Source organism: Protomyctophum bolini (genome assembly GCF_963924005.1).
Source record: "Protomyctophum bolini genome assembly, chromosome: 15".
Taxonomy (NCBI): domain Eukaryota; kingdom Metazoa; phylum Chordata; class Actinopteri; order Myctophiformes; family Myctophidae; genus Protomyctophum; species Protomyctophum bolini.
In genome coordinates this window covers 26,714,219-26,737,854 of record NC_137876.1, presented here as the reverse complement: position 1 = coordinate 26,737,854, position 23,636 = coordinate 26,714,219, and the positions used below count along the sequence as shown (strand labels likewise).

The following is a 23,636-nucleotide window of genomic DNA, read 5'->3' as shown; positions in this document are numbered from 1 at the left end:
CAGGCTGGGTGATACCTAGCATAAGGCTGGGCCATGTAGACTACGGGCAAAGTGTGAAATTGTGGGGAAATTAGTCAGTGGCAGCTAGTGTGAATTCCTGGATATGAAATGGAAATCTGTAATTCTGCAAATTTGATGTTAGAGTATTGAAGTAGCATATCAACAAGGAGAACTAGGCCTAACCCTAAACAAGTAACTTAGTATAATTCACCCCTGACTGAGTAATACTCCAGTCCAGATAGGGCTGTATGTATAAAAGAGTGATTTACTTACAAACATTTTATTTTAAACAATAAAATGCATTGTACATAAAGAATTGTAACGTTAACTGAGACTTGTTGTATGCATTCGACGGCGTCCATGAGATAGAGAGAGAAAAGGAGAGATTAGTTTCAGGCAGCCTACTTACACACCTTGTCTCGGCTGATGGAAAGTTCCGGTAAAGACACGTTTTGTTAGTTCATTCAAAGTCACTCTGGATACGATCTTCTGTTTAAAAGCCCACAGAGTTGCTCAGTGCTTACAATGTGTCTGTCCAAAAGAATTGGTTTGCACTCAGCAGTGAGATTATAATAGTATATGCACGTAGTGTGTGCGTGTATGCGATTCTATTAGACCAGCGGTTGTCCAGAATCGAATACCCAAAAATCTCTTGTCTGTCTGTGTCCCATTTAATGCCCATACAGTATATGGAGAATATATCTGCATCTGTCTGTGTCCCTTTTTTGCCCGTGGAGATCCCTGATATCAATATGACATATGACACATACAGTAGTCATCATAGACTGTACTCCAAGTACTATGATAAGGGGTTCCGTACCAACTACTGACAAAGGGTACAACGGGTACTCTGATAATAGATACAACAGAAACAATGAGTTCTTTGACAATGGGTATACAATGGGTAAGCATAACCGGAGGGGCATGCTTTTCCAAAGGGCATCGTTCCCAAAGGCCATCATTTCCAACAGGCATCAGCCTAGTATTTTACAATAATAGCTTACTGTGTTGAGGCACCTAAAACCAAATAATCCAAGTAATCTCAAATGAAATTGTGAAAGTATACAGTAGCCTAATAAAATGACAATATTGACTAATATAACGTTCATATTACGATGGGCATTTATTCCTTTACAAAACAAAATACTCTACCAAGCAGATGTTAAGCATCATATACTGTACCACGTATCCAGATCCCATCTTAAACAAAGAGTACAGTAGACCAGGAGAAGACAATTATCTTTTATGAAGGACCACATGAAGATATTACCATGCCACAGTGAACCAGATGGATTTCCTTATAATTATAACCAGGCTAAACGTCAGGCTGTTTCATATCCCATTCACTGCTGCTCTCCCCCATATTTAACATTCAGGCAGTATACTTGAATACTTTACCAGCAGCAACCACGAACAACGTTAGGGTTTTTCATTTGAACAGGGTGAAATGCCATTGCTAAAACAACACAGTAGACCAGGGATACTCAAATAGATTTACCTGTGGGCCACATTACAAAAATGGCAAGGGGCCAGGGGCCAGTAGATAAAATTACGACATTAATGATACTTGATAACTTCTCTCTTTCAATTGCTTTATTTTCGCAAAATGTATCAAAGTACAATGTGCATGCACACAATATGTAAATAAATAAATGTGTTACATTTTCTTGCATAAACACAAAGAGCTGTTTCCATAACTGCACAAATTATTGCACATAACATGAGTAGCTGTTATAATAACATAATAACATAACATGAGTAGCTCTTTGCCTGCCTGCCTGCCTGTCTGTCTGTCCATGAGTAGTTATTTGTCTGTCTGTCAATGAGTAGCTGTCTTACTGTCTGCCTGTCTATGAGTAGCTGTCTGTCTGCCTGCCTGTCTATGAGTAGCTGTCTGTCTGCCTGCCTGCCTGTCAAATTGTCCATGAGTAGCTGTCTGTCTGCCTGTCTGAGTAGCTGTCTGCCTGCCTGCCTAATTGTCCATGAGTAGCTGTCTGTCTGCCTGTCTATGAGTAGCTGTCTGCCTTTTTCATGACCTTTTTCATGAAAAAAAATGAGTAGTGATATGGCTGACTGAGTAAAATAAAACAATCTACCTGAAAATAGATAGCTATAAGTGAAGAGCAATTTCCGCAATTACCATTTCCGCAATTTCCGCAATTTCCATTTCCGCAATTTCCTCAATTTCCATTTCCACCATTTCCGCAATTTCCGCAATTACCATTTCCGCAATTTCCATTTCCGCATTTCCGCAATTTCCATTTCCGCAATTTCCGCAATTTCCATTTCCATTTCCAACTATTAATGGCAGCTGGGTTTCATCATTCAAATAAAATAGAATTCTGTCCGTTTAGCTATAAAATTATGTCAGGGAATAGGGATACACAGTATATGTCTTTCATTTGCATTGCATCTCCCCCCCCCCCCCCCCCAAGCTTTTATTTTCGTTCGAGTAATAGTACAACTCTAATAGTATTACTTATAATAATGTAATTAAAGATAACTTCATTCAGATTTATTTATTTTTATTTCATTTTCCAGATTTTTTCTTTCTTCTTTTTTTTAGATTTTCATTGGTGGGCCAGTCATAATGGTCCCGCGGGCCTGATGTGGCCCGCAGGCCTGATGTGGCTCGCGGGCCTGAGGTTGAGTATCACTGCAGTAGACTATGAGTCCGCCCCAAAAAATAATCATGTAATCACCAATAAACACAATGAACATCTATAACCTTCCACACCAAACCACAACACATCATATTCATTTCATAACCGATATTTATTAAACAGTTTGACTGCGGATCAGGACATTCCCGTCCTCTGTTTTAATTCTTTAATTTGCCATTTGATAAGTTTTAAGACTTACAGGGTTTCCATTGGACAGGGCGGGATAGGAGACGCGTTCGGATGACGTAAACCGGAAAAGGATCTGTTGCACTGGCTTGCTGAGGCTTCTGGGAAATTGAGGCCCAATACATTCTTAATGCAATGGTATATACACCTGTATACTTGAAGCTATTGTAGTCAATGATACCATCAAGTTTTGTGCTAAAATCAGTTTTGAGGACATTTAGGCCTAATGCCGGCTTAGTCAGCAAACCGTTCACCGTGACAGCAAACTGCAGTGTTGTTACTTACCGGCTGCCGCCTTGGATAAAGGCGCTATATAAATGCACCATTTACCATTTACCTACAATAAATGATAATCTGTCCATGACTTTAAGGACATTCTCCATTTATCTTTGCTTGATACATTTCATGGGCAACAGTGCTCTAGTTCTACAGTAGGTCACTGTTTAACATAGGGTCCGGTCAGAGTCCAAATGGACCCTTATGGGCCTGTAACTTTCCATGTATACACTCTCAGAGTTAAATAAATATTGAAGCATTTGCTGTGTAGACTGTAGACCATGGTCCCAGAGATTAAAAAATGGATATCGATGCAGAATACCAAACGAGTCGCCAATTTACCAACTGGGATCCTTGAAATGAAAAAGGTTAAGAATCACTGTTCTAGTTAAATAGCTCCAAAGTGAATTGATTTAACAGCATTCATCCTGCTCCCACACGGAATGGATTAATTACTAGACCAATACATGAGTGGGAGACTGTGGGACTACCCGAAAACACCCAGAACCAGCCTTATAAAAATGCCTTACACACAGCCCACAATATGGCCAAAATGGATAACGCTAATCAGTGTATGTTGTTCAGCAATGGTTTCTGTTGTGTGCGACACACTGACATTAGTCCACTCCAGAGTCACAGAGAGAGAGAGACAGTGAGATGGACAGGGCAAGAGGAAGAGCGTTATATATTATTAGGCCTACATTTAATTTACTGGACATGGGATAAACGAGAACATGAGAATATAAATTCTTATAGCCTGTGGTTGAGTGAACCTGTAGTGAAGCGATTAGATGTATAGGCTCCTGCCTGGGCCTGTATGGATCGAACTCCAAACAGCAGAAAGAGCTGAACCAGCATCATATTATTGTCCTGTGCACACCACCGAATATGAAATCCTCAGGGCAGGTGGTTTTGACAGTGAGTAAAAGCCCAGGGGGTGAGGGCCCATCCAAAGGAAGATTGGAAGTAAGAGGTGGAAATCTGAGCTACCCCAGGGCTGTGCCTAAGGTCATACAAGCTCTATAATATAATTCAGGTGGAATAAAGCCAGAAATATGGATTAATTTGTCTAACAAAGATTGTGTTACCAATTGCTTTGACCTTGGAGATAAAGTCAAATAAAAAGCAAACGAGAGACGAAGATGAATTGAAGTGCTTCCAGTCCCGTGTTGTGAACACTTTGACTCGGCCTCGCCCTAAAAGCCCCCTCCCCAGTGGGGAAAGTGCCATAGCCCCCCTTCATTCTTCACACCGAAGCCCCCGTTTCACAGACACCGCCTGGCAAAGACTGCAGGTATAGCAGAGACGCTCCATGATTAATTGATGACACTGTAGCGAAAAACATCCTGTCTGAAAACACGCACAAACATCATTGTCTCCTAGAGAGGCTCGGGAGTCTAGGTCGTCTAGGACCTAGACGATCCATGCGAAAATAATTAAAATGAGTGGGAAGAAAATGGGTGTGTAGCCTGTCTCCCAACCATACACACACACACACACACAAATATTTCCCCTACCACCACCCCAACTCCGCACACACGCACGCACCTTCAACCTTCACAAATACAGTCAAAACAAACAGTCTCATTCACCCACAGACTGAAAACAAGGTCATGTGGATGAGTTTGTCAGACACTATATGCTCTCCGTTCTCACAACAACACTGAGAGGGGAGCCTTCTTACAGTGCAGATGGACGGACGGACGGATGGCCAGCCGCATGGTCGCTCACTCGGGGATGAATGATTTATCTCCTGTGAGCGCGTGGACAGACAGGCCAGCAGCGCATGGCTAATGGGGTTTGGAGGTGCAGCTGGGCAGGACTGGGGAGAGAGGGGGAGTTATGGACAGAGACAGAGAGAGAGGCAGGGGGGGGGGGAGAGAAACCTGGGAATAAGAAAATCCTTCCCTCACCTTCCTTTCTGAGACCTGCACTGTGTGTGGCTAAATGCCCAAACAGCAGATGTGTATTGTGTTTGTGTGTGTGTGTGTGTGTGTGTGTGTGTGTGTGTGTGTGTGTGTGTGTGTGTGTGTGTATCAACACAAGCAGTATATCTCTGGACAACCTCACGCACACACAGATGTCTGGTGCTGAGGGGTTTCCAGCCCTCTGTCCCAGGGGCATTGCGATGACACCTGGCCTTGACTAATATGTTAGAGAGAGGAGGAGAGGAATGTAAAGATGGATTTAAGGAAGGAGATGGAGAGAGCCGTAATGGGTGAAGGGGAGACACAGAAATGGAAGGATGGCTGGATGGACAGTTGGCTATAGAGGATGGATGAATGAGGACAGGCGATCGAGAAGTATGGGTGAATGTACAGAGCGACCATGGAGAGGCAACAGAGTAGGGTGGAGAAGAGACGTATATGGATGGGGTGAATGAATGTGGCAGGTGTGGTGTGGCTAGACCACCTCTGGCTGTCATGCTGTGGGTTGATGAGCCAAGACGTGACTGGATCAATCTCTCCCAGCAACCTCCACCTGCCACTGCACAAAGGGTCAATTTGCTGGAGGGGGGGGGGGGGGGGGGGGGGGGGGAGCAATGTGTGTTTACACAGACAGCCTGTGATTGGCTCAGATGGGACGGGAGGGGGAGCGCTCGTTTTGATTCACGGCTTTCTAACTCCGGCGGCACCTTCATCGACACATCGGCTGCTCACCTAGCAGGTGGCTCGGGCGTGACTTGTTACCTTCAAGGTCGTGCTGTCGCGCCATGACGCCTTACTGGTGGTGGTGGGGGGGGGGGCTACAAAATAGATGAACAGTCAATGAAAAATGGAATCATACTCTTGTATAAATGATGAGTTGCACATTATTAAAACAAATTAAATTCAAACTAAATCACAGCTTGATAATGAAATAAAGCTACTGCTGACTGTGCAGTCTTTTTTTGAGAGACATTGACTCATGAGGTAAATAATACTAAATAATACAGAACTCCTCAGATATGGCTGGCTGGTGTAAAAAAGGCTAAATGTATCCTGCATGTGTGTATTCACCCCCCCCCCCCCAAACAACCCCCAGGTAACAGGCCACCTGGGAAAGAAAGAGAGAGAGAAAAGAAAGAGAAATACAAGGGTGAAAGAAGCTGTTTTAAAGCCAGTGGGAAAAAACAAACACATAAAAGGGAACAGGAGAGACAATGAAACAAAGAAACGGTGACACATACACAGTTCACACGCATATATAGCCTCTCTCTCTCACACACACACACACACACACACACACATTAGCACACACCTGAACTAACACACACCCCTCTCTCTCTCATGTGTGCATGCAGGCATGCATACAGTACGTACACACACACACACACACACTCTCACATATAGCTCCCCCGGCTATTACTACAGTAATAGCCGGGGGGCCACAGGCCCAAAAGCTCAAGGAATAGAGATTAACCTGTGATGTCATGACATACTTTTTATTTGTGTTTTTTTCTATTCACTTCACAGAATGAGAGGTCTGCTGACTCTGCTCTGCCGGAAACATTGCGAAAAAAGGTTATGGCCATTTTCGTATAACACACAACATTTTGCAAATGTCATCATACTTTGTGATGAATGAATCCACTTTTGTGGATAATAAAGACATCTAATCTAAAAAAAAAGTATGTCATGACATCACAGGTCCTCTCAAATTTTGGGTGACTGGCTCCCCGGCTATCATAAGCTCCCTCCGCCCCCCTCTCTCTTTCTCACGCACTCAACTAAACTCCCTCTCCTCCCTCCTTCTCTCTGTCCCGCACGCACGCACACGTCACACACACAGTGGAGGACAGAGCCCACATGCTGTGTATAATCTCTGTGATCCCAGCCTCCTCTCCTTTAATCAACAGCCAGGTGTTCCCCCACTCCTCTCATCCCTCCCCGTCTCTCTCTCTATAACTCTCACCCTCTTTCCTTCCCTTCTTCCCTCTCCTCTTCTGTTGCAAAGATCTATACAAAGACAAAAGTGAAAACATGCACACCTGCTGCACACACACACACACACACACACACACACACACAACACACACACACACACACACACACACACACACACACACACACACCAACCTGTAATTAAATGCTGTGTCTCCCACCTGCGATACAGAGGCTGATCTGAGGCCAGGTAATTACAGACCAGCCAGGGAGCAAAACAACAGAGAAAACACGCACACACACATGCGCGCACACACACACACACACACACACACACATGCGCGCGCACACACATGCGTGTGCACGTGCACACACACACACACACACACACACACACACAGTTATGGAGATATGAGGAAATAGAACAGACCACATAGGATGACAAAGCTCACCAGGCAACACCTCCAGTCCCCCCTCACTATGGCGTATCCTCATCATTACATCACTTCTCGCCGTCTCAAGAACACTAAACACATAATGCATTATGTTGAGGAATCTCAAACATTATAATGTCAAGTACCTCAATTTGATAGGATGCCTTCTCAGTACGTTAAGTATACATAGTAAGGCTTCTATATAGTCGGGTACAGAGATAAGACTCAATATCACAGGCATTATACATTTTATCATGGGGTAGATTCTTATCATTTTAAAAATAAAATGGAATGCATTCCTAATGTATACAGAACATGCATTAGGAGGCACAGCTTGGCCTTGCCAATGTGGCAGCTTGTTCACCCGTTGCTCCAATGAACAGCAGCAGTGATTTTGTATTTCCTTTAGCGACCAAGTAACAAGAGTTGTTCTTGTTACTTCCAGTTGAAGAATATTGCCTAAATTAGGTCCTTCCTGTCTACCGCAGACCTTGAAAAGGTCATTCATGCCTTTATCTCATCAAGCTTAAATTACTGTAATTGCTTTTACTCAGGCCTTACTCGGAATGCTATGCTCCCAGACTTGCATTTCGGAGTTTGGACATTCTGGTGCCCTATAAGCCTGTGCGCAGCCTTAGATCCTCAGGCAGATTTGGCTGTTTAACAGGTCCTGTAAAGCACTTTTTGTTTAGAAAATAGCAATACAAATAAATAACTGTATTGCAATGCTTGTACATGCCTGGATGACTGTTGAGTGCGTATATGGCTCCATGTGACTGTGTGTGGGTGCTTGCATTCCTCTGTGTATGTGTGTACACAAACACTTTTCCACTGTATGTGCTCTGTGCATTTATGAATCCCTACATGGATGGCACTGTGTGTAGCCTACTTGTATTAGTGTAAGTATGTGCTTTTGTGTCTGTGTATTGCATCTGTATACTAGTGTACAGTATGATATTTGTATATCAGTGTCTGTGTCTGTACAGTATGATAATGCTTTTTATGAGTTTTGGCTGCAGCGGGACTTGTTCTCCACACATGGGTTTGGGGGTTTCTAGCGCAGTAATTCCTTAATGAATTCAATTACAGCAATGGGACAGTAGATCAAACTGTAGCTTAGAGCCAAACAGGGGGGGGGGGGGGGGAAGCTCATCGGTGGCCGCGGAGAAACAATTTGGAGCCTCTCAGCTCGTCTCTGGTGTCGTGTGTTTACTGAACCACGCACCCCGCCAGAAAACTTAAAGGATTTATGTCTGGGAACAGCCACAGAACTCTGGGGCGGAACCAACTCTAGTGCAGAAGAAACACAGTGAAATCCTCAGTGTTCATTTCGAGTGTACAAATGTAACCACCTTTTGAGTACATTTGCACACGCTGAGAGTTACACATGGATAAATTAACACTAAGGATTCCACTGTGGTGATATACTAGAGCCAAGAGTCATTTTCTCAGCTTCTTCACTGTGAATGGGTTCAGCGAGCATCTTGATTTTACAGTCGAGACGCATAAACACTTTAATCTGAAGTAGGGAGGTTCATACAAGGGATTAGGTTCATCTTACTGTTTAGTGACAGGCTATGACAAAACTGCACAACAAAATCCTGTATTAATCTCACGTCCTTATTTTTATACTGCATATTATTGCAGGACTACGAACATGATACATGGACTGCATACAAGAGACACAAAGTGCTAATGACACATTGCAGAGCATGCAGTCAGACAGTAGACTATACATAACACCACACTCTGTTCGTATCAGCAGTGTGTGTCACCGGATAGACCTCACTGCTGACATGCGACTGTGGAACATCACAAACTCACTGAAGCTGTCCTTGTCATTTCTCTGTTTCCCATGTACTGTTTTACTGTCCCTGCCTTTATGAAGGACTGGGTTGATCGGGTGCTCACATTTGGCTTCACCTACAGCTCCTGACAACCAATCACAAGAGAACAGGTACTGTCAGGGAATGGGCGAGGGCGAGGGTTAAAAAGTCATGCAGTTCTCAGCCACAAAGTTAAAGTTAGATAAGGTGTGACAACTGACAAAAATGTTTACTTTATCTCAGAAGGGGGGAACACAATAGCCATTCACATCCATGAGGTGAAATGTTTTAGCAAGAGTTTGAACACATTTGGAATGTTCTACCCATTAACTTGCAAAGGGAATCGAACTACTAATGCTCTGTGCATTTGTCTGTGATTCATTTCCGGTAGCCAATTCTTTCCTGGATTCTGTGTTCGGTGACGAGATAAGACATCCCAGTTTGGATGTCTGGGTGTAACACTAATGTCCAGGTTTTATATATATATTATATTTTGTTTACTTAAGACGTTTATCGTGTTCTCACACCACCATCAATGGTACCAATATGACCAAACTGTGTTAACGTGCTGCTTCCACTCACTGTACCATATAGGCTATAAATTAACCATGCAGATGATAATGCACTGGGGTGTGATGTATCAGCCTGAAGTGGGATGGGTGAACATGCACACACAAATCAAAAGTTGGGAAAAGTGACTTCACCCTCCACTACCTTCACTTCTGTACATCCTGTCCAGGAACAACGCCCCAGCAATCATGTCACCGACATCCATTCTGATGACAGTGCAGTGAACAGAATACCTCCATATCTCTACACAATGAAGGCCTGTAGCCCACAGCGGTGGGGGGCGGGGGGTTAACATGGTGCAGAGAGACAACAAAGAGGAACGGGGTGGCACAATCCCTCTAAGCCAAGGTCCCAGGAAATAATTGGGGTGAGGGGGGCTGGCAGGGAGGGTGGGCAAGCAGCGGGTAGAGAGAGACGGGGGATGGGCTCAATATGCTGATGTAGGCAAAATATATAGTGCGGAGAAGGGAAGGGGAGTTTGGGCGCAAGCAGGGTGGGATTATTAGGGAAATGGCTCTGAGAAAGAGAGACAGAGACAGAGACAGAAAGAGAATGGGGGGGGGGGGGTGTGGAGCAGGTCTGAGAACTAAGGGGAGCTGGTCAGCAAGGTGACTTTGTGCCAGGCAGGCCCTTGGGTGGCATTAGCACCGTGGCCATGAAACTACAACTACAACTGAGAGGGGAGAGCAATGGGGGAGTAGAGAACAAGAGGGGAGTAGGACGTGAGACAAAAGAGACTGTAGAGATGGCAAAAGGGCAGAAGGATATAGGGGAGCAACATCACTGAAGGGAGAAGATAAACGGATGGAAGGAGGATAATGAAGAAAGAAAAAGAGAACTGCACTGGTACCCCCGGCCTTGACTGTACAGTATGTGCCCGGGGATGAAGAGAAGAACACAGGAAACAAGAGAGAGAGCGTAAAAAGGGGGAGTAGGAACAGGAAGAGGAGAAGAAGGGTTCTCTTTTTAACTGTGAATTTTCCCACAGTGCTGTTTGGAGCCCTGACGAAAAAGTCGACTTCAACAAAAGAAAGAAAAAGCCAACCACTTATAAAAAATAATGTAAAGGCGAAATCCAGTGAGGTTTGTGTTGCCACTGGGAAGCACTGCTAAAGCAAACAAACAACTTTATCCGTTTATTGTTTCTACTGTGTAAGGGTTACAGAACTTTACATCTGTCAGAGGGAGATTAAGTTTCAAGCCATGGCATGACTCTTTGCCGAAGGTTTTTCGGGAGGCAAATACTGAAAGCTGCGTAGGTACAGAAGTGGAGAGCCCCAGGGGAGAGTGACAACAGAGAGAGAGAGAGAGAGAGAGAGAGAGGGTGGGTGGGTGGAAATCCAAGAAGAGGGGGCTTACAAAGTTGACCTGACAGCACAATTACAGAGCATCATAAAGCATGAAATTATATTCCCGGCCCGAATTACACCAAAAAGAAAAAGTCAACCCGAAAGAGGAATACTAGCGAAGGGTCTTACGGTGGGTAATCTAATAGCTTTGAAATCACTGTCTCAAAATGCCTGTGGCTCTATTCTGTTCCAAGTTGGGGTCAGAGGGAGAGAAGAGAGAGAGAGGAGATAGGGCGAGTGAGGGGACCAATAATTTATCTAAAATTACTCAAGGATTATGGTGACATTTTTGTGCCTTCTAATAAGCCATTAATATAGCTAATGTAGTCTCACTTCAAAAGAACTGTGTAAGCCGACTGCAAACTGCAATTCTTTGGCACTAGTAAAGTGCCCATCCTCTTTTATTACTTGCGCAAGCAGAGTGTGCAAGTAATAAAAGAGGCTGGACGTATGTACGTATGATATGCGTGGTAGGTATATATACTGGATGTTGATGGTAACGTAATTAAGATATGTTTCAATGTCGGACAAATATCTGGCAGATATTTGCCAGAACTAGTCGGTCGAAACGTTGCAATTTGTTGCCTTAAAATAAAGTAAGTCTCGGAGCTCTACAAACTGGTGTGCAGATATTCTTCCTCTTCCTACATACAGACATTACTTTTTATCCACCCGACATTGAAACATATCCTAATTGCGTCACCATCGACTCCTGCTTCTCAACTGTGCCATATTAAGAAGCTCTGTTGTTTCAGCGCTTCTCACCCTCACAGGGCGTTTTACTGGTATTCTACGTTTCCATGACCAAAACATATACTAATAGACACTAATCGTATCCATACTTTTTCAAAGTTTCCCCCTCCAGAAAACCTAGTTTTACCTCTAACAAATCATTGTTTGGCTATGAACAGCTCACACCTGGGAGACGCGTGGCCAAGAATATCAGCATGACAGTTTGACAATTTGAACGGTGTTTGTTCAATTCGAACAAATGATCATAACTTAAAACACAACTTTTTTCCTTAAAGAGAGATCGAGGTATACACAGTATACCGTAGCACACCGTTTATTATACACAAATATAGTACACATAATGTAGCTATACTGTATACACCAGCAAGAAACTATATGAAACAGCAGTATCTCTGTTATCCTTGCACCAACAGCCTGTACAGTTAATGTGATTGAATAGAGATAACGATCAGTGTGATAACCATGTTAATCGCCATCTTATCAGTGAGATTTCTCACTCTATTGGCTGAGACAAAGACCATACTAGCTCTCAATCGTTTGTGAGACACTGTTCCCTGGCCCGTCGACATCACTGGGTCTGGGTCCATGCTGGTCCAAAGTGATTAAAATGTGGTATATGATGTGTGCTGAAGGCGGGACATTATGTATACAGATATCGTTGCTGTCGGGCAGAAACCGCTTGTATATTTTAACTTGTTTGTGTTTTTTTCTTACTCGATCATAACCACAATGTCACATAAAAGCCTCAGAAGTAGTAGATCCACAAGCTCGAAATGCGACGCAACAGCACATTTTGAGCTTGTAGATCTATTTTGATATTTTTACATTTGAATCCTGAAAAGTAACAGTTTTGGACATAATGAGGTTTCCACCCGATAGACGATATACTAGCCTTGAATGATAGACGTCTCCATCACTCACAAGGCTCACAGTACTACTATACATTTGATGCTACAATAGCTTCTACCTTCTCAATCCTCTTATCCTAACTTTGAGCTTGGAGCCAGACCCTCCAGCTCTAAAATGGCTCAATTGTATTTGACCATACGCGCACACACACACACACACACACACACACACACACACACACACACACACACACACACACAACATAACATAACCCCCATTGCATTCTCCCCCACCTCTCCTCTGTCATATTACCTCCTGCTTTGATGAGAATGACTCACCGTTCTATAGACCCTCACTCGCTCCCCCCCCCCCCACCTAGACTAGAGATATGCAATATCTCACAATCCCCCCCAACACGCACTCATCAAACTGTAACAGAAGTGTACAAGCTGCACCAACTAGGACAGCTGAACCTCTTATCTGATCAAAAGCCTTGTTAGCTACACTAAGGTGACACCTCTGTCAAGTGTGGTGTCCATTTATCCTGTGAGAATCTGAGACAAAAGATGAAGGGGGGAGATGGGGGTTTCCACGCCATGTGGTGGTCAGTTCTATAGAAGGAAAAAGTCCAAGCACTGCATGAAAAAGTAATTACATTGGAGGGGACAATACAAATCTTTTCTCAGCAATTCCAAGGAGACATGAATGCGAGTTCCTTCAATGCCGTCTTTTCATGTAAAATGAGAGATAGAAAACAAAACAAACTTTGATGTGACCGGCATAAATATCATTGAAATAGATTAAAGTGAAAGTAAATTAACAGATTAAAAATATTAAATGGGGTTTAGTATAATTTGTTTGCTTGATGATCATTTAATAGGAACAGCTACAAATACACACAGGCTGGGTACAAATCGCAAATGTTTGTATACTCTTGAGTTAAATTAACAGAGGACGTGTTTGTAGCTCACGCTCGATTTCCATACCCTATATTTTGAATTCCGTGAGTAGGAATTGTGTATATAAATGAAAGTTTGACTCACGTTGAAATTAATATATGAACAATAATTAACAACAAAAATGACTGATTTAGAGGTGTCTTTTACTGCAGCAGCGAATGCACACAACGTTCTGTGGGTGTAACGTGTACGATAGCAGCAAAGTAGAGGTAGTCACGGTCACACACGCTACCTTGTTAAATAAGCACAAACACTTAACTTTACATAATGGCCACTGTCAGGGTAGAAACCTTGCACCTCCATATTTCATCTTTGTATGCATTTTCATAAATCAATGCCCCATTTTACACTTTGTCGTGCAGTGTCTTGCAAAAATAGCACATCGAAAAGCTCATACCGCTCCATGAGCTTGTAGATCTGCTATTTTAGCTTTTGTTTTATATTTTGAAAAAATAAGTAAGTTTTGGACATACAAGGTTTCCACCTGCAATGATATGCTCTTACAGTACATCAGTGTATTATAACCCACTACTATACAGTACAAATGGAACCAAATGGACTATTACGCATCTACTTCCATGTGTGTTCTCTGAATTACACAGAGGAGTTTGCTGTGCATATAAGAATGTAGCACATAATGTACTTACTGTAACAGGGTTTGATACACTGTAGGAGCCCTGGGAGAACTCCGCTCAAGTAAGTATATTGTTGCTGTCGGGCAGAAACCTCTTATATCCATGTTTTAGATTTGTGTGTGTGAATTAACGCCCTACTTTGATCCTCCTACACCTACAGCGTCACACAAAAGCATAAAAAGGGAAAAGTAACAGATCCAATCTCAAAATGCGTTGCTTCACGCCGTGTTCCAGCTTGCAGATCTGCTACTTTTTGAATTTGAAACCTGAAAAGTAATAGTGTTGGACATATGAGGTTTACACGCGACAGAGACGATATTATATACTGAAATAAAGGCCTTGTAAATAAAGTGAACAAAGAGTGGTGTTCACAATCTCCCCCCCCCCCCCCCCCATTCCCCGCCACCCAAAACAAATCTAAAAATCAAACAAATAAAAAGAATGATAATAAATCCAGACTGCAATTAGAGCATTCATTTGGAATGGATAAAAATTGCATTGGATCCAAATATTCTTTTACAGCTTCAGATCTCTGACATTATTCTGAGACTTGACATACAGTATCAATGGCCTTATTTGTTTCCAATACGTTAATTCCATTAACCTACACCTACCTAAAACTAGACAAAAAACAAATGCTACTATACTAGTACTATAATATGTCAAGTGTCCTTGCATTGATCTGATTACTTAACCACCGGAATCCCAGCATCCCTATATTCTGGGGGAACGTTCACCAAAAATATCAGATCTACAATCTGACAACGCATTGCATTCTGATGCGTTGTGAGCTTGTAGATTTTCGGCAAAGACATTTGGTGTAGATAAAAAAAAAAGAGTGCGAGTACAGTGAAAGTGTTCTGCACTGCTGTTCAGCTTTGTGTTTCCACTGAAAAGTAAACACTGAAAAGTAAACAGTTCAATACTTTGAAATAATAAGGATAAAATATAACACACTATATCAATTCAACAATGAAAAATGAATTCCCTCAGGAAAAACCTCCACACCATATATTTTAAATACTACCAAGTTTCCGATTCTGATACAGCCATGAAATAAATCTCTATTAAATTCTTGTCCCAATATAAATTAACGTCCTCTGACACCAGAAAATACAAAAAAACACTGAGTGTTACTCTGAGAGTAAAAGAAAAAAGACAAATGTAGAGTAAGACTGTCAGAGTAAAACCAACACTGTGGGTTTTGCGATGCGTGTGGGACTGTTTTCACGATGGCTGTGTGTAAGGCAACATTTCAGCAGATAGGCTACTTTGGCTTCCAGCACAAACACAGGTGCAGCAGTTCTACACATGTCTGCTGAATAGATAAGGCATTAATATATAGGCTGCTGTAATCAATGTAATGCATAAGGCTGTAGTGTAGGGGAACAAACGTTAAGAGTCAGAATCACTCGCCAGTCGGCAACAAGACAAATAATAATTTGTTTCTAAATGACAGAGAGAAGACTTATCCCAGGTCAGTTTAAAAAGGGCATGGAAACCTGGGCTGATTGTGAAGGTTCGTTTTACTGTACATAATAAATTAAAAACAGCATAAGGGTGCGGCCACACCAAACTTTGATTCTGCCTATCCGGCGGATTCTGCCAATGCTTTTCAATGGCAATGGAGATGTTTTTTGCCATTCGCGGATTTCCGCAAAAAAACAACAACAACCCTGCTCTGTTCCTATCGAAAAGCATTGCCAGAATACGCTGCATAGGCAGAATAAAAGTTTAGTGTGACCCTAAGGGTATAAACATGGCAGGTTAATACAGCAACTAACGCTAATAAAATTTGTAATAGGTATTTTAGATTTACGTGCGTCTCCAGTGTGCAAGCATAGACATTTAGTCAACAGTATTGTCAACGCTTGCACATTGGGATACCTAATTTAACCCATTATTAATTTCATTAGCGGAAGATGTCAGCCTTCTGCAACGTGCCATCTATGTCTGCTCTCCTTTAATACCTTCTTTCATTTTGAACTTAAAACAAAATCAACCTGGGGCCTCTACTTTTGGCAAAAAAAAAAGGCTTTGGGGAACCAAGTCAGTCAGAATGAGAATTATTATCTACCACCACCACATCTAATTCCTGTAGATTGTGTGTTCTGAACAAAGTAACACTGGCATGGTAACCGGTATATGGTTATTTGATCATTAAAAGCTCGTCCTTAAATACTATGTTATGTGATTGTGGTATAATTGTTATATTTGACATTATACGCAGCAGATTATCAGGCAGGCAGACACACTACTCAAGTGTCAAGTGCAAGTTTAGGTACAATACGTTTGGCTAAAGCTCGTCTTCCATATCCATTTGTTCTGTTATTTTCTTTCCAACTTTAGTTTACACCATTGGCTGTCCTGGTCCCTGGTCCTTGAGGTATCCCGGTACTGCTGGTTTTCAATCACAGAGGGTTAATTGCATTCACCTGGTCACCTTGTTATTCTAGTGTCTAATCTTTGGATGACGACATCTGGAATGAGGACAGGTGATGCAATTAACAACAGGATAGGACAGAAAACCAAAGCGACCAGGGGTCTCTGAAGCTTAAACCATACATAAAAACAGTCGCATCAACAAAGGCAGGCATATTTTCTTGTTCCGTCCACTGGGGCTACACAAGGGCTAACTGCTAACAAGCATCTGGGCAGGTGGCTAAAAGCTCATTGCCCTGCTTGAATTATGGACCTTCATGGCCACAGTCAAACTATTCATACCTTGTTCATTTCACTCCGTCTGGTGATAAACTTCCAAGCAATGTTTTTTCCACTCAAAAGTACATGTTAACACATGGGATGGTCAACTGGAACACAGCAATGTGATTTCTCGTAGATTTTTCATTCAGTATTGTATCAATTATTTTTGTAACTGAGGCACAACTCCCGTATACTTCCGAGAGATCCTGCTGATCCCATCCCTGATTGGCTCATACGACAACTATTCCGCATGCTTTTCCTTGATGATGCCTCAACTCCCAGTCGGTAGCCATTTCGCATCCGTGTAGGCGTCAAGTTCCAATATGGATGCAAAAAGAGTTTCAGGGACAATTCAGGGAAATCGGGGCTAGAATCCGTCTTCATAATCATCATACCTGCCATAATCTGGAGGAAGAGAGACAGACTTAATTATTAATTATAGACAGTATAATTTAAAAGAGCATTTTTTTGTGTAGACAGATTATAGCGTGATAGGGACACATTCTAGACTGAAACAAAGGTGTTGTTTTGTTACTGTCACACATTTTGGGTGTAGGGCAACACGCCAAGGGGGGCAACAAAATTTGCAGAAAAAGTGCGAAGCCGATCCTCATAATTTGTGAAACAGCACAAATATATGCAGACAGAATAACTCTTCCTACTTCCGGGCCACGACATTCGAAAGCCTATACGGGTTGTGCATATAACCACGGACCACTTCTGTGGCCAAAAGTGTCTCTCGTCTAAAGTATAGTTCCTGACAACGGAGGCGCGCCGTCTCAAGCAAACTGAAGCCACGTGAGACACCAATCAAGCGAGCTAAAGCGAGAGGGTTGCCGTGTCGAACGTTGTGAAGTTCGGTTGAGCAGACTCGGGGCCGTTCCGAGTTGAGACCCGATAGGTAGAGAATAGTGAATAATGTTCTGGCAAGAGCGTTTTCCCCGACTGCCACTCAAAGTGGCTACTGGCCAATCCCAGCGGGTCCTTGCACAAGTGCACTGGTCGTGTTACCGATGATACTAATAAAAGGCTCAGTTCCATTCAGTGTGCAGTGGTTCTCAAACTTTTTAATTTCAAGGACACCCATAACTCTGAGAGTGGTCCACTCAAATAGTCCATTTGATTCCATTTGTACACTCAGTTACACACCCGTACCATTTAGAATCCACTCAAGGACACTTTGAGACCCACTGGTGTAGAAGAGCGTTTCCAGTGAGCCAACACGCACAATAGCAGCACCACGACTCTGTTTGATGAGAATGGAACAGAGCCTTCATTAGTATCAGCGGCAACACCTGTGAAGGAAGTAGGGAAGGGGCCCCAAGTTCTTTCCAAAATGGCATTTGTGTGCATAGAGCCCATTGGGGAGAGACACCCTGCTTCGATAGACATGTGTGCATAGGAGAGACATGGCTGCAAATATGACAGCCGCGTTGACGCATCGCTCCAACGAACGGCAGTGGCCAATGCTACTACAACGTGTGCATCCATGACCAGAATAGATCAGACTACGATACAACATGAGAACAGACCGTTGCTTCCCATCAGATCCATGGCACTGACGCATGGCTCTTCTTCGTCCTCCTCCTCCTCCTCGGCGTCGTCATAGACCACGGGCCCGCTCTCCATGACGGGCCCGCTCTCCACCACGGGCCCGCTCTCCACCACCGCCGAACTGGCCGGTTCTTCATACGACTGCGCCAGGGGGTTGCCACTGCAGATCTGGAGAAAGGAGGTGTATACGATGGGAAAATGCCGCTCATCGGCCGGTGCGCTCGCGGGCGTGTGTGTGTGTGTGTGTGTGTGTGATTGACGGTATGGCCGTGTACAATGTGAGTGTGTTTTAATATCATTGTGTTGCTGTATAATACAAATTTCCCCGTGGAACTTGGAACATGGTATTATTTTTATTAATATTATCATTTCCTTTGGGATGTAATAGTATTATTATTATTATTATTATTATTATGGAGGGACAGGTGGAGATATTTGAACTCATACTCCTCTCTCAAATATAACATCAGAATCAATGACAGCTTTACTTTTCATCTGAACAATCAGATTCTCCTATTCTCCAGATTGTCCTGTGTTCAGTGTTCTTTATTGACTTCTTCAAGTCAATAAAGAACATAGTGTCATTGTGCTGAACCAGAGCTTTGTTTATCTGGTACATTTCCAAAGAACATGCACAGATCTGACCTGTCCTAACCAATAACTCAACTTGGTGTAACTACTCATTTAATGTTACGCATTGAGATGGTTTCTCCTCCAGAGTTGGTGAGAGTCAAACTGTAATTTTATCTTTTGTTATATTTTGGAATACAAATCATACTGTAGCATGTTCTGAGCGTGTGTAACCTAAAAGGTCACATATCGTTGGCAAGGAAAACAAAGCAAATCTCTAACTTGAGCTCTGAACTAATAATCTAACTAATAATCATGTATCACATTCAGTGGCGGAACAACATTGGGCCGGGCCGGGGGGTGAGACAGCACGACCGGGCCTCACCGAACCAGACTTCAACAGCACCCGCCCCCCCCCCCGAATGGAAGAAAAAATAATGACGTTAACAGTTGCTGCTGAGCTGATCACAGTCACAGATAGAGGCCGGGAAAGTGTTATATTTGGTTGATCGCGTCAATGCAATGCACACACGAGAGAGAGACGTAGATGTGTGTGAGGAGCTGATCACAGTCACATATAGAGGGAAAGTGTTATATTTGGTTGATCGCGTCTGTGTCTGTGACATTGCGCAGCAATGCACACACGAGAGAGAGAGAGAGAGAGAGAGAGAGAGAGAGAGAGAGAGACGTAGAGAGAGAGAGAGACGTAGAGAGAGAGAGAGAGACGGAGAGAGAGAGAGGTGCTGCGTGTTAAAAAATAAATAGGCTACTACTCATCTTTGTGTTCTGTTTCACCTTATTGCTGAGTGATCGCACACAGGGGAAAGCAACAAGAAGGGGTTTAGAATCGAAACAGTCCGTTGTGGAGAAAAGGAAGTCCACACATATGCACTCCTAAATTCTCACAGAGTGATTAGCCTACTAATGAGTGACAGGTGCTGCCACTTTTGTAGCCCTGGACCGCTAGACCTTTACTTGGTAAAAGTCTATTATCGTAGCTGGGAAGCGTCTCAGGTCTCCAGCTTCTCTATAAAATGCACTATTTTAATCATTAAATAAAATTAATCCAACCAGATCGGTGCAGGCAAAACCCGAAAATGCCATAGTAGAAGAAATGACTGCCCGGTAAAATGCAGGGTACATTGCGTTATTAAGATGGCACAAAGTGTATTTTAGAGAAGCTGTGGACCTGAGACGCTTCCCAGATACGAAAATAGACTTTTAACAAGGTCTAGCAGGCTTTGTGTTGGTGAGTAGTTACGTGGTTTTGTTTATTTGCTGGGATTTGAAAACCCGCGCACGGGAGTGAGAATATCACCAGAGGGCTGCGGAAGGGACTTCCACAGGGCGTCAGAGAGAGACTTGCACTTTTGGAGCGTGGCTGGGATGTCTGTTGGAGAGAGTGTGAGACAGACTCCACGGTGCTTGTACAGTCCAGCGCAGTACATTCTCATCAGACATGATATTTTGCTAAAGTGTAGGCTATTATAGGCTATATAAGCTCTGTATCTGGTTAATTGCGGGATTCGTGGGGGCCCGCTGGTTTTATCAGTCGTGAGTGACTGTGTAAAAAAATCGTCAATCGATCATCTGACAGCCCGGGCCCCCCGGAGGTCCGGGCCGGGGTGTGACCACCCCCCTCACCCCCCCGGTAGCTCCGCCCCTGATCACATTGGTTGTGTATAAATTGGTAGATCAAGGCACCATCAATGCCAGGGTTGGAGGTTCTATTCCCTGTATAGCTTAACTAGTAGAGCAAAGCACCACTAGTGTCATAGTTTGGGATTCTAATCTATCTATCTAGAGTGTTGTCTCTTCCTGGTTTTACTATCACTTAAGCCCTATTTTATACTTGGTTGTAGATCAGCAATTCCTTGCCATTACAAAATAAATAAAATATTGTCACAATACAATAATATTGCCACAATATTGTAGTGATATTTGCTGTTGTTCATATCGCCCCCAGCTCTGCAAGAGAGGCCGGTGGGAGAGCCTTATTCAGGCACAGTGTGGACTCTAAGCTGTCACTCGTTAAGCCATCATTTGTTTCTTGAGGATTCTGTCCTACAAGGCCAATAAAACGCAGCGGGGGGAGAGAGAGCACTTTCGTTAACACATGGCCACCGGTAATCCAGAAATAACCTAAGACAGGAGGGGGGGCCTGGTGGCTCAGCCATTTAGTGCACAGACCATATGCTCCTAGTGAGTGTGAGGACCAGGGTTCAAATCCGACCCACGTCTTGTCTCGTATGTCTCTTCTGTCTATACTGCCTTGGTTTCCTGTCTCTCTACACTGACTTAGCCCCCCCCCACCTTAAAGAAATAGAAAGGGTAAGATAAAAAGACGAGAGAAACACAGGACAGACGCAGATGGCGCAGACTTAGGAAAAACTGCCACAGGGATAACCTGCAAATTAGCACTCGGCTTGGATTCGCCTATAAATTTAGATTTAGTCTAAACAGGTTTCAGCACTCAATGTGTCCTCCAACAATTACATAATAGAAGAAATACTTTCCATGTATTATTAATCCTCTTAGCCCTACTAATATGAGCACAGAGCTCTAACACAGGAGAGAACATGTTTGAATGGATCTCTGATCATCCTGCAATAAAATAAAACTATTTCATAGGCTATTGTGTCCTTAGTTTGGACTGTATTGTACAGTATGAAGTATTTATGCCAAGCAATGTTGACAATTATCAAATTTCATTCAAAGCATCCTATTGCTTGCTTGTATCTGTGTCAAAGGCAAGTCAAATGCAGGTAAAGCTGGTACACAGAAAACTTTGCATTAATTTCAATCAGAGAGTACAAATGTAGCCAAAAGTGTGATGATTTTAGATAAAAAAAAACAAACACGTTTCTTGTTGACTATCGGGAACAGGAATATGATTCAATTAGTTGTTTTATAATTCGTTTTTGGTGTGTGTGTGTGTGTTTCTGTTTTAAGTATTGAATCATTCTGATCCGCCATAAGATTTTATCACATGCGATTTATTATTTCAGAAATGTCATTAACAGTTTGCAACAGCCTCGCCAACGTGTGTTCTACACTGAATTAACACGAGATTAGTGAAACTAATGGAAAAACACAAAACAAATCAACGTCAATACAGAAACCAGATACAAATTAAACCTGTTCAAATCAAAACTACATTATTTTTTTCCTCTTCATCCATCTCTCCAGTTCTTCCTGTCTTTCTCAACCATCTACCCTCTTCCTTCCACCCATCCTCACTTGCTTCATTATTTCTCCATCCTTCTCTCTCTCCACCAGCTCCATCCATCCATCCTCCCTCCGTCCTTCTGCCTTTGTGTCTGAACATGTCTTACTCTTAATTACCAGTAACAACTAATGTAAAACCCAGTGTATAAACATGCGGTGGGGGAGAGGCTGGTAACTAGGTCAGGATGGAACACAGGGAAGAGGGGGCAAGTATTGTGTGCGTGCTTGCGTGCGTGCGTGAACTAAAATGTGTGTGTAAGAAAAACAGACACACAGACAGGCAGTCAGACAGAAGGATATGTCAGTCTGTGCGATTTTTTTGGTCTCCTTCTCGTGAGCACTAAAGTCCTCATATCTAATCCAACAAGAGCACAGATCTTGTATCAGAGTACAGCCATGGCTCTACTGTGTGGGTTCAGTCCTGCTTTGTGTGGGAACTCCACTTCAAATAGAGCAAGTCATTATCTGCCAAAAGCTGACTAGCTGCATCGGCAGACTCCCACAAACACACTCTCGCTGCCGTTCACTCCTTTTATAGGATGGAGAGAGTAGGTGGTCCAGACCTCTCTCTCTCCCCCTCTGTGTTCCTTTTCTTCCAACAGTGGAGGAGAGACAAACGGTAAGAAAGATGAGAGGGAGAATGCTGCAGAAGATCGTATTGAAATCACACGAGCACGCACGTATATTACGTAGGTTGCAACAGAACCCTCATGAAACGCAAAGGAAAAGAAAGTGTGTGAAAGTGGATCCCATCAAACGTTTGCCTCCCAGTGTGGAGGAAGAAGGCTCAGAATGTGTACTGTGACCTCTTCTTTAAATATACACTCCGTGGTTTATTTCATGATTGTGTAAGTTATTCCCAAACCAGTTGTCCTCAATACCCTGCCCCCAATTGCTGTGACTGACTACGATGTGCAGAGGGAGCACTCCGATGCCCGTTGGCGCACGGGCATCGGCAGCTCGGCACCTGGCAGGACGCTCGGGCGTGCCTCAAAAATAGCAGATCTACAGCGACACGTTGTGAGCTTGTAGATTTTAAAAAAAAATGTATTCTTTTTTTGAAAACTTTATTGAATCAAAGTGATTAGAATTTATTTTTAACTTTTTGATAAAATATCAGTCAAAACATTGGAAGTCGGTAGACTCTCCAATATCAGGACCAGAATCAAAGATCTGGCATCGGTTGTGCTCCATTTTGCATACTACAAATAATTGGTC

General features: G+C 43.1%; 1 protein-coding gene across 2 annotated transcripts in view; it reads right to left on the bottom strand.

Moving 5' to 3' along the window:
- Positions 1-14,911: 14,911 nt before the first annotated feature.
- The window catches only part of brf1a (BRF1 general transcription factor IIIB subunit a), a 111,385-nt gene continuing 102,660 nt past the window's right edge, over positions 14,912-23,636 (bottom strand). For both annotated transcript variants that reach the window (XM_080783687.1, XM_080783688.1), the window contains exons 18-19: positions 18,599-18,788; positions 14,912-17,471 (exon numbers count right to left, since the gene is read on the bottom strand). In XM_080783687.1, the coding sequence (XP_080639813.1) occupies positions 17,434-17,471; positions 18,599-18,788 (228 nt within the window). In that variant the 3' untranslated portion in view covers positions 14,912-17,433. The remainder of the gene's footprint in view (positions 17,472-18,598; positions 18,789-23,636) is intronic.